Source organism: Polistes dominula, unplaced genomic scaffold (genome assembly GCF_049000335.1).
Source record: "Polistes dominula isolate Pdom_NZ unplaced genomic scaffold, Pdom_raw_medaka contig_11, whole genome shotgun sequence".
Lineage (NCBI taxonomy): Eukaryota > Metazoa > Arthropoda > Insecta > Hymenoptera > Vespidae > Polistes > Polistes dominula.
This window is the reverse complement of record NW_028301154.1, coordinates 515,614-532,895: the sequence shown is the minus strand read 5'-3', so window position 1 is coordinate 532,895 and position 17,282 is coordinate 515,614. Positions and strand designations below refer to the sequence as shown.

The 17,282-nt window shown below is 29.8% G+C and overlaps 2 protein-coding genes and 2 long non-coding RNA genes across 9 annotated transcripts in view; 1 reads left to right on the top strand and 3 right to left on the bottom strand.

Moving 5' to 3' along the window:
* Nucleotides 1-798: 798 nt before the first annotated feature.
* On the top strand, nt 799-9,067 carry Pvf1 (PDGF- and VEGF-related factor 1). Of its 2 annotated transcripts, XM_089178588.1 has the most exons (7): nt 799-1,052; nt 1,122-1,314; nt 5,012-5,111; nt 6,461-6,672; nt 6,764-6,874; nt 7,145-7,329; nt 8,399-9,067. In XM_089178588.1, exons 2-7 carry the CDS (start codon nt 1,129-1,131, stop codon nt 8,559-8,561), a joined length of 957 nt encoding a protein of 318 aa, XP_089034714.1. In that variant the 5' UTR covers nt 799-1,052; nt 1,122-1,128; the 3' UTR covers nt 8,562-9,067. The 2 variants fall into 2 exon arrangements, 1 of the variants encoding a protein (XP_089034714.1); XR_001476366.2 differs by having other exon boundaries at nt 799-1,314; nt 7,145-7,416; nt 8,399-8,552.
* LOC149030544 (uncharacterized) lies at nt 1,321-6,577 on the bottom strand. Its single transcript, XR_016178629.1, has 3 exons — nt 6,440-6,577; nt 6,198-6,304; nt 1,321-4,018 (listed from the first exon to the last, which is right to left on the bottom strand). It is a non-coding gene; the product is annotated as an uncharacterized LOC149030544 (long non-coding RNA).
* LOC107071110 (uncharacterized) lies at nt 8,802-10,178 on the bottom strand. Its single transcript, XM_015329818.2, has 2 exons — nt 9,666-10,178; nt 8,802-9,392 (listed from the first exon to the last, which is right to left on the bottom strand). The coding sequence occupies exons 1-2, from the start codon at nt 9,787-9,789 to the stop codon at nt 9,181-9,183; spliced, it is 336 nt and encodes a 111-aa protein (XP_015185304.1). The 5' UTR covers nt 9,790-10,178; the 3' UTR covers nt 8,802-9,180.
* Nucleotides 10,179-10,362: 184 nt separating this feature from the next.
* Nucleotides 10,363-17,282, bottom strand: part of LOC107071112 (uncharacterized) — a 46,801-nt gene continuing 39,881 nt past the window's right edge. For all 5 annotated transcript variants that reach the window (XR_016178625.1, XR_016178626.1, XR_016178627.1 and 2 more), the window contains 6 exons: nt 16,343-16,606; nt 15,289-15,505; nt 15,075-15,216; nt 14,483-14,592; nt 13,675-13,864; nt 10,363-13,599 (listed from right to left, as the gene is read on the bottom strand). This is a non-coding gene — a long non-coding RNA (uncharacterized LOC107071112). The remainder of the gene's footprint in view (nt 13,600-13,674; nt 13,865-14,482; nt 14,593-15,074; nt 15,217-15,288; nt 15,506-16,342; nt 16,607-17,282) is intronic.

Below are 17,282 nucleotides of genomic sequence, written 5' to 3'. Positions count from 1 at the left end.
CTCTGCATTTATCCATAAAGGAATTATAGCACTGAAAATAAAATAAAAAGACATAAGAAATGAGTATTTCTTTGAAGTATAAAATTTGTATCAATGTTATGCACCATGCAATAAACGAAGAGATATCTCGAGCTAATAATTTGGTTATAATCACCCACGTAAAAAATATTCTGTTTTTTTTTTTACATATGTATTACATTATATTTACATATGTATTAAATACATTTTTATTTATATATGTATAAATACATTTTTATTTATATATGTATAAATATTTTAATAATAAATTACTCACAGATTTTTGCCAGCATTATTCGCATACTTTGACACTCGACTACGAAGTGGTGGCGCTAGTGTCGCATCAAATCGTAGCGCGCCAACTTTCGAAGGATTTAAATTTTTCTTCTTTTTGAATCCAAAATAAACCTACAATGTAATTGTTTTTATAAATCACCATCGTTAAAATATTCTGTCGTGCTAATACAAATAATTGTCAACGTTTTAATTAAGATGTAAAATTATAAATAAATTTAATACCGTGAAAATTGTTTTTAAATAAAGTTAATTTAAAATTAATTCGTAAAGAAACCATTTGATTGTGTTGGAGATTGAATTTTGATTATATCCTTCGATACAATGGTCAATTATTTGATAAGTAAAATATACAAAATTTGATTTTTCTTGATAAGACAGATATATTGCAAGTGATTCGTCTAATCGTGCGATTCATTACAGCGCGCTTACGTTCTCGGCAAGAAAGAAGAGAGACACAAAATACATAAATACGTGCGTCGACTTATTCGATCTAGCAGTCGATCACGGAACGCTTAGGTGTGCGTTTATAGCATTATTTTAACATTAAAATTGCAAAAGTGATAGAGAAGTTATTGTATGTCGTGATACACGTGGATCCAAACAAATTTTCAAAAAGAATCGTACATTATAATATCTGTTATCATTAAAAAAAAAAAAAATAATATAAAAAGAATACTAAAAATATCGAAAACGTAAAAATAATAATTTTTTTATAAGCATAGAGTAGTATATAAATTGTAAGTTCATACTTTTTTTTCGTTATTCATAAGAATACAGTTACATAGAAAACACGTTTCCTTCACCAGAAGAAATATGTCGTACTTCGAAATGAAACTGGCTGTTTTTTTGCTCGTGTGTGGAATTGTTTTCAGTCAAAGTGATAATAGAAAGATCGATAATTCAGAAAGGATCGTTTTCCCTGAAAATACTGACCAAGATGCGATCGGTAATGTAAAAAGATCCACAGTACCTTCGGAATTAGATGACAACTTATTAATGGTAAATTAATATTTACGTACAATATTTATACACTTTCGTTTACGTGCAAATAATTAATACAAAGTTAATTGCATCAATAATAATAATTACAAAATTATATAAAGAAAGTAAAAAAAAAGAAACAAGACTATAGATCATTAAACGTAATAACATCTCTTTCTGATGTAATTTCGATATTTAAAAAAATCTTTCATAGATAAATAAAAAAAAAAAAATAAAAGAAAAAAGAGAGATAAGGAAAAAAGAAATGATCATTAAAAACGCCGTTGTCATTCCAATTGAAACTTTTTCCTCGAAATGCTGTTTACAAGATATTTACGATATACAAAGCTTTGCATTTGTAACTTGCGTAATATCCTTCCCGCGAAAATTGGATCTGTTTAGAATTTCGTTCTTTTCTTTATCGACGTGTTATTTATTCTTTTGTTTTGACATTATTTACACGTATTTGTTTACACGGTGACACAGTTGCACAGTTGCACTGTAACATAGTTATTCAGGTACAGAGTGTGTACCTGTACACAGGTAGACAGGTATACTGTTTCGATTGAAAGGTTGCTAAGTAAATGATATTGAATGTAAAACGCGTGTCTTGTTTCATTCCAAGAGCAACATTCGTTTTCTATTTAGACCCAGGATGACGTCGAAGGCCAAATTGTAGCTAATGTCGAGGACATATGTACACCTTCGATTACCTAGTAGAATCTGCAAACGTGTATTAGTATAGATGTATCATACTTGTGAATTCTTTTCACGATGTCGACCATACTCTGTTCGATATATATATAATACTTAATTATCCAAACGATAGACGGTATAACAATTGTGTAAATTCCATATTTGTCACGCATACGTTTTTTTTATCATTGATAAAAATCCTTATCTACTTTTAAAATACTTCTCATAATTTTCCTGGAAAGTTCATCAGAATTATATGTCGTCAAAAGTGAAAGTATGCATTCGTTATTCTCTTGCTTGTTATATCATCAAGTTGAGTCGATTAAAATGTTATACACAGAAAGAAGATTTGTCATCTATGTATTAGTAATTGGATCTGTACAAAAATTATAAAATATATTAATTATAACTATAAAAAATCAATTAAAAGTACAAATTATGTTTAACTACATACATATATGTTTTATATTTTCTGTTTTATGTAAAAATCCAATCGTATATTAATTTGTTATTCAATTGTCGGAAAAAAAAACTAGTTCAAACAAGTCACGATCCCGAATGATAATCAAGTTGGCCGATTATCGTTAATCTTATCTAATCTCATCGTTGCAGCTTCCTACAAGGACGAAGGAAATTTTGCATTCTTGCTAGATTTGAATTAACCGGATACGTTAATCCGCGAATATTGACCAACTTTGTCACCTTTGTTTAAATGAACTAGCATGGCATCTTGTAACACTTGAACTTTGCATTCTTACATTTCATTTCATTAGTATAATCATATTATTAACATATATGTACGTATGTAATTACATACCAATAATATTTCATTGTTGCATTCATGAAACATCGTTAACAAATGAATGTGAATGATGTTTAAACAATTTGAGTCTTCGTTTCATACCAACACGTCATCCCCAGTTTGATAAGTATTATTTTAAATTCCAGTTGAACTGTCCCGTAATCGTTTCTTCTCGCAACAATTTCTTACCTGCAACAAAATATTAATATTAATAATTGTTCTATGTATTTTAATTATTAAATTAATAATCACAGAAGAGATGAATATTTCTGCAATATTATTTTGTAGATATTTTTAAAGTAAGAACTCGTTCTTATTGTGTAGAACTGATATTTATCAGAATATTCAAACGAGTTCAAGAACAGGTTCTCCTCTTGATTACTGACCGGATTTCGTGGTTGCAGAATCTTGCTAGTAAGAAAATACGTATTTTATCAAAAGTGCTAAGCTATCTTTGCATTGAATCTAATAATATCACCAATGTAATATTGTTGTTCCTGGAAATATAATATTTGAATTATTACTCTCATTATTTTCACCTGTAATTGATAAGTTTAATCGATTGTATTCAGTTGAAACGATAAATATGAAACACGAAGTTGTTTTAGTACCGGTTCAATTATTTTTCAATGTCATCGTCATACGTAAGTCGACATCACAGATCATTGCATTTATCAAACGACCTTCACTCAATATGAGACTTATTTTTATTATAACGCGTAATGATATTATCAAGAAACAATCTAACATTGTAATTATGCAATTTTTTTTATTTTTCTTATTGGAAAACAAATTAATAATCTATGAAGTAACTTTGATAATATCGTATCATAAAATAGTTGATTATTAAGTAAGAAAGTAATCAGAGTAATCAGACGTTGCATGCTGATCAATAATTTAATATATTTAAATTACAGGTCTTGTTAATTATCACTGTAATTTAATTATCAAAAAGATTCGCGTAAAAATATATTTTTACATGAAATGTTTCCTCTCATTTTTTTTTTTTTTTTTTAACTTTACGGATTATTGACCTAAGAAATCGATTTAAAAGATAATTATCACCTTAGTCACGACAGTATCCGCGATCGAAGACGATGACTCAGAAATTGGTTAGTACTGGGAATACCCTGATACCGGTGCATCAAGTTTTAGTTTTAATACTTTTTTTATATTTTCACATTTTCTTTTTTTCTCAAATCGGTATACTTGATGTATTTCAAGCTGTAAACAGAAATATATATATATATCATACATATATGAGGAAAAAAGAAAAAGATAGACGATAAAATGACATTTTTAATAAGATAAGATAATTTGTTTAATTTTTGAGAAAAATCTTTTCTTATTTAATTTTGAATTATAATATTCAAAAGTACATTCCTTATTAAGTTGACCAATAAGTAATGTTGAAATTCTCGATCAAAATAAATAACACAAAAGTTTTTTTTTCATCGAGAATTCGAGAATTTCAACACCACTTATTGGTCAACCCAATAGATTATCTTCTGATAGAACTAATTCATTTTGGAGATAAACTCTGAGATAAACACAAAGTTTTATTAATGATTAATAAAGTAAATAGATAAATAGTAGTATTGTAAAGAATGATTTTATGATCTTCTTCTTTTATATGCTTACAATAAATTATCTAAGTAAACGATTTTCTTATTGCATTTGATAAGAAAATTAGAGAAATAGGTATTATTATTTGTTGGTAGATTTAGTGTATTATACACATACATATGTACATACAGAGAGAGAGAGAAAATTCTTGCGTGGGTAACACGGTAAAGTGCAATTTATAAAGTAGACAATAAGATTATCGTTGGTACTATGCGTCACAAAATATTGCCAAGCATATGAAAGAATGTTTTTTTTAAAACGTTAAGAATTATCTTACGTATTTCTTTTTCTACCTCAGGTATTATTTTTGTTTTATTTTTCCTTCATTAAATTATATGACTGACTTTTCAAAAGAATACGTGTGCTTGCGTTAGAATAGCATTTACGAGAGATATTTGAAATAGTTGAATATGTTTAATAGATTAATACGTGTGACGAATACGTGATTTATACAATGAAGAATCAAATAAGTTTAAAATGATCAGACAATAATAAATCATTAGAAACAATTTTTAAATTTAACACATTATTTAATATAAAATATATAAATTGATTTACTTCATTATTTCTAGCATTTTGTTATCTTTCTAGACTTCATTAGAAATTGCTCAAAAAATAAATTCGATGTCAACGTACGAAGAGTTTCTCAAATTTATCAATGTGCCTCCAGAAAAAAAAGTTCTAATAGCTAGTAAGTATTTAATTTAATTAATTAATTAAGTAATTATTTTATAATTATGATTTAATGTAAAACTTTTTTTTTATTTTTTTTTTTTTACGATATCAAAAATAAAAAAGGAACATGGCTTTGCTATATGTTTGCTGATGAATGTGAAGATTATTACTATTTTAAAAAAAGAGAAGGTAAATGTTTTTAATTACAAATAAAATACACACACGTGTGTATATTACAAAAGAATCACTTATCCAAACGTGTATCTGAACGTTATCAGTAAAAATATGAGATCATCCGATAAATTATTGCTATGTGACGTCTCTTCCAAACATCTTATTCGATATTTCAAATTGTTCTAATGAGATATAAAAAAAAAGTAAAAAAAAGGAAGTATATAAAAAACATTTAAAAAATGTTAAAATATTAAATATAATTATATTTTATAATTACTTAAACCTAAATTAAGATTAAATCGGAAAGATTGTGTAATGGAACGATACATAAACATTCTAAACATGAACATTATCATAAGGCTTACAGTTTTACATTTTAAAAAATATAATCATTCAAAGTAAAAATAATTGATTTAAAAAATGAATCATAAGAATTTTTTTAGCACACCCTATATTTTATCGTAGTCTACTACGCTTGGTTCGTACCAAACGTACGATCTTCTTGCTTGTGTTCATTCTAATGGTCCTGATCTCATTGGTGCCATTTCCTCTTCCAATTTTATTCTATTGATGCTCTTCTCTCTTTGTACGTTCTAAAGCTTCAAAAGATTGCACAAATCACCTTCATTTTAACAGACACACACACATGTACGCGTACTTTATATATCATAATATTCTTTCCTCTTTAGAAAATTGTATTTAAATTTATATTTCATTTTTCCTTCTTCCTTGCGTCTCTTCGATTTCAAAAGATCTCGTTTCCTAACTGAGTCATATGCATACAAATTGATATTAAAGATGTCTAATTTTAAATTAGGCAACTTTCTTTTAATCTGATCAATCGTGATTTCTGAGAAGATATGGGAAAGTAGATTGCGAAATCACATTCGATATATATGAAAAAGTGAATCATTAAATAGATTATTACCTGTTCTCCAATGGTTTCTTTTCATAATCAATGATGGCCATCGGTTTTAAGCGTTAATTAATGATATTGCTCGGATATATTTATCAGCAATATTATTCGCTCGCCACCTGAAAATAAAATATTTATTCAGTAAACAGAAATACTAAAAATCTATTTAAAATTATTAATAAGTTATTATTTATTCCGAACATATTTAATGTTCGGTTAATTCCGAATTATTTAAAAAGTCAAATTTTAATTACAGAAATTTAATTTGTAATTAGGTAGAATCGGAGGTGGCGGAGAAAAATCGAACGCCGAACGACCAAAGCCAGCTGGTTGTATACCGGAAAATCAAACGGTATCTTTGAGACCAGAAAATAAATTTTCAACATTTTATTATCCTTCTTGTACAAGAGTTAAAAGATGCGGTGGATGTTGTGGACATTATCTACTCAGTTGTCAACCAATTGAAACTGAAACTCGAAATTTTGAGGTGAGTTATTTTGATCGATTCAATATAAATTAATTTTTGTTTAATATTTTATTTTTAATAATTCATGTGTTTCTTTTTTAATATATCAAAGGTAATAGTTTCGGAACTCAATGCGGATTCAACAGTGTCATATAAGAATAAAGAAATTATCCCGATTGAGGAACACACGAAATGCAAATGTGATTGCAAAATTAAGGCACAGGTAATTGTCGAGATTTAATTGTACGAACAATTTTTATTGTTTTCTGGATCTTTAAATAGCGACTTAGAAATGACGATATTTCTTTTGCTTCTTACTTGATAAACTTCCTTTATTTTATATTCTATCCTGATATTAAATCAGAGCATCGAAAAAAAGCAAGCCATAACGAAAAAGTTAATATCAATGCGTTTAATCGATGCTTAGCTTGTTATATTTAAAAAATATATTTTTATATTATTTAAATAAACATTATATTATTATAATTCTTAGCATTGCAACAAGAAACAAGCCTACAGAAGAAACGAATGTAGCTGCGTTTGTATGAACATCGACGAAGAAAACAAATGCAAGGCAAATAAAGCCGTTAAAATCTGGGACAGTGAAACCTGTACGTGTGCTTGCAGAGAGAATGAAATATGTTCAACAGGCTTTTATTTCGACAACAATACGTGCAGGTGTGAACATCAAAATTAAAAGGAAACTGTACTAAAAGGAAAAATTCTACACTATTAAACGTCTATTCTTCTCTCTATTATTATCTTGTAAGCTCTCAAATGCATGGAATGTACTTAAATATAATTTCATATTTAATTTATATCCTTTTCTTTGGTAAAACTTTTTTTAATTAGATTTAATAATCGTGATTTTGAATTATATACAAGAATTACAATTCTGAGCATCAATCAAAATGTTTTTTAGCTGTCGTTCGTTGTTTAATAAATCTTTACTGGTAAAAAAAGTTTATTAAATAAAATGCATTCATTTGATTTCATGGGTGTTTAAGTGAATGTATCTTATAATTAGTATGTAAATTTATTTATGGATAGTAAATCGAATATATATAATGTATCCCTGTTTAGAAGAAAGACACAATCTCTCCCCTCGTTAACATAAATCTGTAAATATCTTTTATCCTTCTCATGTATCCCACAATCTACTGTTTATTTATATTTGCGTCCTACAGAACGTGTTCTTCTGTAGTTCTTTTTTTTTCATCGACCAAGCTCTTGTTAGTCTCGTTAACTGGTAATATGTTTGAAAAAATGAGTATAATAATAGATGTATTATAAAACGATTATAAAAAGTTGCATAAAATTTACCGAGTTTCGTTTGCTTATAATTTTGTAATAAACGATGAGCGACATCTAAAAACTATTGATTTTTACTAAAGACGATTGCCTTGACATCATACTTAAATGTCAAAACCATTTAGACTATTTAGCATAATCAGTAGTTATATATTTTTTCTTGTTTATCTCTCAGCATTGAATATTTATGTCTTTCCACTAAACTTTTTTGCTTTCTTTTCTGTACTCTTCATCTTCTTCTACAAATTACTTAACTACTAATCTTACTGTTATTTAATACTAATATTGTCGATTTGTTTTTATGCTATTTACATTATTTTTAATATATGTTTAACATTTATATTTTCTTATTAACAATTACTTATCATTAATATAAAGTTATAAAGAGAGTCTTATCAGCTGAATAATGTTCTAATAGAAATAATATTTCTTTAAGGTGTCGACAAGTTCCAATATTATCAAGGTTTGGTGATATATCGAGAAAGTCCGGATACAGGTTCGACCAAACTGAAAGGCCTGAGAGCGTCCCACCTGTGATAGTGCATTTGGATGCATCAGATCCAAGACGCCAGCATAAGGATGATCCAGAATATAAATGAAAATTAGATTAATTGAACTTGGCAAAACGATCAACAATAGACAACTCCTTTTTACCTAGTAACGCTTATATTTATGAGACTTTCATATTCATATTATTTAATTTATTAGATTATTACCATGCCGCAGACAAAAGATTTCAACTACAGCCCAGAACTTATTTTTCACATTGCTTACAGTCATAAATATGACACTAGGTTTTCAATGGTAAGCGGTGTGTCACAGATATGTGGCACCGGTAGTGAATATGTTAAGCTATACAATTTTACAATTAGTATTTAAATAAACATTAAGTATTATCTATTTAACTATTGTTATTTGGCTCGATACGCTGCATTTTGACATATCATAGAACTTTGTGATATAGTTACAAATGTAGATACTGTTGTATAAATCTTACTCATGTCTCTTTTGTTCTTTTTATCTAGATTTATATAAAATATATTTTAAATATAAATAAATATTTGAATTATACATATATACAAAAATAAATATGATTTGAAATTAATCTATAGTTGAAAGAATAACCTATATCTTAAAATTAAAAATGTACACTATAAAAATACTGCAACATACTTCATCGTAGAACATATTTGTTCGGGTATACGTATAGTAATTTAACTAAGTTTTATCTTCAGATCCCTGTGATGATTTAGTCAGACTTTCTTTTAATCTTTCTTCAAAATTTTTAATATTAATGTTTGTTTTTTCATTAAAGTTTCTTTCTTTTCGTTCCTTTTCACACTTTGCTACGTATAATGACAATGCCTTGTTGACTTTTAAGAACATGTCTTGATTTTGATTGATGGATTCCATTGACTCATTTATAGATTCTGGAATAATAACAAGATTAAAAGCAAGTCAATCATTTAGAATAAATAATACACAACTTTTAAAATAACAAACAATAATTTCATTAGTAAGTTCCTTGTTTTCAAGGTTATCGTTGAAATATTACAATTATTCATAACCTATCATTTGGACCAAATATATATATTCCAAATAATTGCATTATCTGACTATTGAAGATTATTTTAATTTGAATGATTTATTAAAGACAATAAATAACAATTATTAAAGTTTATAATAGAGCTTGTAATACATACCAATGGAATCTACAATTTCATCTATTATTTGTTTATCCGAATATTTAAACTGTTTGTTTATTTGTTCTATTACATTACCCTTTGCATAATCTATACTCGAAAATTTATTTTTTATCGGCTCCATAATGAAAGTAGAAATATTTTTTAGAACGCATAGAGAAATAAAACCAACACAGTAGTTATGCGAAATGGACGACTGTTTCCCGCTAATTTTACTGACTTATCAGTCAAATACATATTTAAAAAAAATCAACCGTTATAACTACTAAATTATTTTTCACGTGATAATTCGGGTATAATTTTCTTTAATATATAATGAAAAAGGAAATACCAATATAAATTAATTTTTAATAATCATTATGTGCAAAATATGAAGAGCAAGAATTTATTATTAAAATGCTTTTCTGAATTTAGCAGTATATTCATTGTGGCGCGTATATATAAAACAATTATTTTAATTTTAAATTAATTATGTTATTACTAATGAAACTTATTATAATTTTATATACTTTTATAGAAATATGTATAATATGAATGAATAATATTATTTTATAACCTAATTATTAATAATATATGTTAAATAAAAGAAACTTTCTTTCTACCATCTATTGGAAAAAAAGAAACTTTCTTTCTATTTTTTTCTTATATTATTAATAGATGGCGCATCATAATACTTTTTTTGTGAATTTTGAACGAATTTATATAACCTAACAAACAAATTTAATTCGAAGAAAAAATATAAATTGTTCAATCATGAATTACACAAATTTGACATAGTATAAAAACAACATACCATTTAACATATTTAAGGGTTAAACACATGCTCATTAAACTAATAAAAGTAATAAATTTTAACTGTAATTCATAAGTATAACAAGAAAAATGATTCATATTGTTGCTAACGTAAGCTGAATTAGAAATATTTCTGACATATAATTGACTCACGTTGGAGATTCGAAAATGATAAGAGCGCGAATATTGAGCATATCGAAACGATGTAAACGGATGTTACATCGTTACGTGTCGTTTGCCATTGCACACATACACATGTGTATACATAAGTATGCACACGTATATTTACATACGTACAAGATATATGCTCCGATAATATGAAAGAGTTAACATACGATATTATAACGATGATGAACGAACTTCAAAAGGGTGTAATTATCGTCAAGGTTCAAGGAAAGAAGTTAGCCCATTTTATTCAAGTTTATATTTATCGTTTAAAAAGATTCCTTCTTTATCGATATCTCGTATATAGTATATACTCTCGGAAAGCGTAATCTAGATAATGTATTTTCGATACAACACGTCTATATGATTTATTTTCATTTTTATATTATATATGTATGTATGTTTCAATCATTCCGAGAAGATCATTATTGATACACTCGGTTAATCATCTTGAAAGGCAACAATTAGTAAATCGAACATTCTATTATCTTTCTCAGATACATATATCTATACTTATGTATTTTTTGTTATTGATGATACGAATTTAATGATCATTGATTAGATTTATACTTCTATTGTTGTTTTTATCAAAATATTAGGCACATTCGTAAGTTTTTGAAGTTAAATTGAACAATTGTATCTCGAAAAACAATAGAGATATCGAATGATCGATATTGCAATTCACGAGATGTACGTATACGTGATTCAAAGGTGACTGTGATGTAAAGAGGATAAAAAAAAAAGAGGAAAGGGAAAGAGAGAGAAAGAAAGAAAGAAAGAGATAGAAGCAACAAACAGTAGCTGGTCGAGACGCCGATTCACGGCGCCATTTTTTTGCGCCACCCGTTATAATTGCTGGGGCCTTGTCACTTTTGCCGTAGCTCGGGCCGCATGGCCTCCCCCTACATACACTGAGGTATCTTGTTTCTAGGTCGCCCTGTGCCTTCTGTCGGCTATCTCAAAGACATTAATTAAGATTAAAAGAAGACGACAAAAAGAGCGAGGAAAAGAGAAAAAGAGAAGAAATCAAAATGGCTGACGGGCTTCAAAGTTCTCTCTTTTTTCATGACATAGTAGGTCAAAACACGAACTAAATGTTTTTTTATAGAAAAAAAAATGTAAAAAACTTGTTATATTTTAAGTAAATTAGTATAATCAGGAGATACGTTTTATTACGTATTTTGAAGTCGACTTGTATATATAGATTTAGTAATCATTTGGTAAAGGGTTCGGCCGATAATGATACATCCAACGTTCGGTAAATAATGTCTTCCTATGTATACGTCCAGTTGATTTGCCCCACTAACCTAATTTTCTTATCGATTCTTCATATTTAGCTAGCAACGACGAGCAATAAGGATTCCTTGTAAACTTTGTCGATGTATTTATCGATAATGGTAAGGATAACGTTAACGTAAAAAATAAATACAATTATCGCACGTTAAAAGTAATGAGCGAATGTGCGAAGGCGGGAAATTTAAAAATTCCAAGAAGGCCGAGCAGGAAAAGAGAAGGAAAAAAAAAGCATAACTCGCCTACATATTTTACGCCACTTTCTTGCGTATACGCACGCGTCCATATCTTTCTCTCTCTTTCACACTCTTTTACATTTCAAGGTCTTCGCGAGAAGGTCCATGCAACAGCAAAAGGAGCAGCAGCAAGAGCAGCAGCAGGAACAGGAGCGGCAGCTCGTACGAGTTCGAACGGTCGTAACACGGTAGCCAACACGGTGGTGGGTTTAAATCATATTAAAGCACGTCCAGGACGCGCGAACCGTAAGCCTGGATTACGGGGCTACAGGCGGTTTCAACCATCCAACATCAGACCCACAATATAAGCCCAACGTATTTCTATAACGCTGTAATTCGATCGTCTTAGAAGACCAAAGCGAGGAAGAAGAATAGATGGCAAAGGGAAAAAGAGATCCAGAGATCGGAAGCTACGCGTGTGTCGGAAATTTACATATATATGTATGAATATAATACATATTAGAAATTTAATATTCTTTTCCTTGATAATTTTCAAAGATAGATACTATTATACATCGAATTTGAAACGTGTGTCTTTTAATTTATTATTATTAGTAATTAATTGATGTTAATTTGACTAGGTCAGTAACGCCATCTTGGAGTTAACGATATATCGATGATTAATCGATGATTAATCGATTATTTTCAAACTGTTTGAAAAATTCAAAGTAGTTAAATAGTTTATAATATATTATTATACATATTATATATGTATATGTATATATAGAACACACATAAGAGATAAAGCGATCTTGTGGAAAGTTACGAAGCGACGTGGGCAGTACGACGGTAGAAAATGGCGTGGGTCGTGACGGGTCCAGGTGGAACGTGTTTATACAAGATAGGACTCGATAAAACATCGTCGATGCTAGCAAGAAGAATACCGAAAGAATGAAAGCGAAAAGATTTCTATTTTTCTCTTTTTCTCTCTATCTAGTTTTCTAGAAGAAAATATTAATTTCATATTTTTGCACGATTTTGTAAAATTCAACATAACGTCTCGAGATAATTTAAATAGATTTTAACAAATGAAAACTTCAATATTTTATTTTGTGATATTTTTAAAGAAAAAGAATATTTTTTAAGACATCGAAAAGAGTATAAAGAGTATAAAGCTTGCGTTAGAGTCATTGAGCACGATTTTATTCCACCTACGCGGAGTTAGGAAGCTATTTACATGCGAAAGATAGAGATAGAATGATAGCGTGAGAGAGATAGATTATTCGTCGACGTCGACACGCGTGTCGCATTAAACGCTATCGTTTTAATCCTCGTTTATAATGTATCGGTCTTCTTTTAACAATGTCACGAATATGCTTATGCATTTTTTATTTCAATATTATTGTTGGAAGTAGCTTGAATATTTGAATTCGTCTACACACATGGTTTTCATTTTGAAAAACTTATTCCCTTTATCTCACTCCTTTTTTTATATTTTCTTCTTTTTTCTATCAACCATGCAGAGTATTATTATCATTAGTTATAAAGAGTGTAAAGAAATGAAAGAACAACCTTATGGTTACCTTCAGCACGTTGTGCGGACGTAAAGGATCATTCGTAATGACTGCAAATGTGAACGTAAGTTCGCGTAGTTAAGTTTTTCCTCTTCCTTGCATTTCTTTCATTTCAACTCGTGATTCCTTCTACGAGCCTTGATATAATTTACCAGCAAGAAAACTTTTTATACATTAGGACTATTTCGACTTTTTTATACTGAGAACAAAAATTTTCATATATTATTTACGTGCATGTACACACATACATATTTGTAATACATATAATAAAAGAAGAGAAAACAAAGTAAAGAAAAAAAAATGTATAAAAAAAGGATGGCGTAAGAGAAGAGGCAAAGAGAAATGACTATCCAATAGTAAGAAAAAAAAAATAAAAAAAAAATAAGAAGAAGAAGAAGAAGAAGGAAGAAGAAGCAAGAGCCGCAGAGTCGCTCACAAAGCGCTCTGTGTTTACGAACTATCCGTGGCTCGTACGCACCAGTTGTAAATTACCACGTGTCCAAGGCGTAATGCTCGCTTTTACTATTCCACTTTAGACCTGGTAAGCTTCGTGTGTCGCATTCACCCTTGATAAAACGCGCACGCTTAACTACCTATATATATATATATGTACTTATATACATGCATAATACATACATTCAAATGTACGCACATATTTTTATATATACATATATATGTACGAAGGAGGTAAGGTTGGTAGGAAGGATACATGAGCGAAGCAAAACGTTTAACTACCATAAAGCCGAGCCACGGTAAATCGGAAACAAGACTGTATAAAGGAGAAACGCGAGTAAGAAGTAGAGAAAATTATAGGTACCTAAGCTTCCAAGGAGGAACTCTGGAACGCTCTCTAAGAGTTTATAAAATAATCGGCGAATCCGATGGTGTGAGAGTATATAACGTGGGCGATTGTAATGGGGAAGATTTCTGAAAAGAGAGAAAGAAATATTTTCATTATAAAGTACTGACACTTGAATTGTTTTTTTTAAATTTGCCGCGCGCATGTTGCCGCGCGCAGGTTACCGCTGTTTCAGTCAAATCAACAACTCGCAGATTATTTAAATAGTTGTTGATTTGATTTTATTAAAGTGATTTCAATATGGGCGGCAAATCTAAAAAAGTACAAAACTAATATATGCATTTATATGAATTATAAAATGAAAGTACTTTATTATTACGCTTTTTTTTGTTTTGTTTAAATTCGAATTGAATTTATCAAATACAAGTTCTAACGACGATTGCAAATACAATTCTTTGAAACTTTCTCTGAAAGAAAATTTGACATTCAAGTTGAGTATCAACCCTCCAACACAGAGAATATCTTCTCCCCTTTAGCCATAGTAAAACAACGTGATATGAATTTTGTATATTCTCTTCTCCCATAAACCGTCTCGTATGTGTATACTTACCTATATGATCGTGAATTATGGAAAGAAAATGCAACGACGTGCTAGGCAAATGAATTGAAATCTCCCGATCGTTTTCTTCACTCGAACCCCTCTTTACCATATCCATTACATAGTTAAGTAAATCTCACGGCTTGAAATTCCGCTAGATATTACGTGAGAGAACAGTGATAATAATAGAGACGTGACGTTAATGAACTCCAAGTTAAATTCTTACCGAGGGAAATGTTTTTATTTATGGAAATCAGAATTTAAAATGGTCTGCCTGCCTGTCTGTCTGTCTTTCTATCTGTCTCTCTGTTCCCCTCAACATCCTTCTCTTTATTATCTCTATCTTTCTTTTTCTTTCTTCATTTTCTCCAAGTCCTGTTATCTTTGAATAGATAAGAGGGTAGACACCGCGTTTACAACTTCATTGATTATTGTCTTGTAACCTGTAAAGAATAGAGCACGTATAATGAATAGAAATGTTTCTCGCAGGTATTCTGATTAGATTATTTAAACTACCAGATTAAAATAATGTATAAATATACAGGAAGATATTTTGCAAGAAAATCAGAGAATGTGCAAGAAATCAAAGTTAAATGCAAGGTGATAAATACAAAACCATAAATATGTATACCACAGTGATACCACAAACCCCTTACCCCATGGCTCTTTGATATTTCTTCTCTTTCTCTCTTAAGAAAGCAATAAGAAGAATGTTTGAGAGGAAACGAAAGAAAGGTAGAGGGAAAAAAGGAGTAACAATTTACGAGTCCCCTGAATTTACGATTTGGCGGGTGGAGAGAAAGGAAATAAAGAAAGGATGAAATAAAAAGCAAAAGAAAGAAACAAAGAGAAAGAAAGAAAGAAAGAGAGAGACAGACAGACGGACAAAAAGAAATAAAAAAGGAGAAAGAAAGAAGAAAAGAGTCTAGTGGTGAAACGAGGTGGTTAACTCGTACTCGAGAATCGCTTGGTAACTTCCAAGACTCCGTGTCGAGTACTCAAAGAGTAAACTAGAGAGAAAGAGAGAGAGAGAAAGAAGGATAGAGAGAATACATGATGATAACCACGTGGAGTCAGAGTGAAGCCGTAAATGGTAACGCGAGAGGAAGATGGGACCAGCAAACCAGCAAGCAAGCAAGCAAGCAAGCAAAAGGGGTAGAAAACTAGGTGAGTGTGCGAAATCTTCTCTTTCTCTTTCTTTCTTAAGAGATCATTCGATCGCAAATTTATAAGATTAAACCGGTTCCCTTAGTTCTCCTCTTCGATGCTCACGATCTTACCTGGGTTACTGCACACCAACGAAGCCAAAGTAAATTTAACAACTGTGTGCCAACTTTTTTATCTCTATCTGTCTGTCCGTCTGTTTGTCTACCTGCCTGTCTCTATATATTTGACACAACGTAACAAACAATATCGTGGATAAAATAATATCGTTTAGATGTCTTTCGTGTTAAAGATGACTCGACAAAGGTAACACTATTCTGGAAGTAACAATGCTCGCCTTCGCATGGGAATTAGTCATTATGTAAAGTTCTTTTGGTGATCTGAAAAAAAAAAAACGAATTTCTTTAATTAGTGATAATATAAATTTACTAATTATGAAGTTAAATTTAGATGAAGAGAAATAATTTTTTAAAGGTTTTTAAATACCTTGAATTTAAAATATTAAAGAAGACAACTTATATGTTAGAATTTATTTTCAATCGTATAATATTAACATTAGTTATTCTTTCTTTTTCAAGATAAATAAAAATTTATTTCCAAGATCATATTTATGATCGAATGAATCCTAATTTATACAAAACCGAACGCGTTCTCCAAAACGTGCTTATAAACTGAATGTTCCTGATAAGTTTAGGAGAATGAAAAAGAGAGAGAGAACAAGCTTTCTCGGGGAACAACCTTTTTCTGTCAACGTCAAATCGAAGGAAGAAAAAAGAAATAAAATAAAATAAAAGACAAGTTAAAATAGAAAAAGAAAAGGGGGAACCGAGGAGAATGATCCAAGAGATCGAGACTTTCGTGAATCCGGATCCGTGGGTCGAATCCGATCCAGCATCTCGCGTGTCGAGACACGCTTCGCTCAACTGTGTTCCTTCCCTCTTCCCTGTCCCCCCCCCCACTTCTTCTCCTCCTTTTTCTTTCTCTCTCTCTTTTGTGTATTCTTTCACGGTCCCTCCAAGTCCCTCTTCAAGAGTTTCTATCTCTTTCTTTCTTACT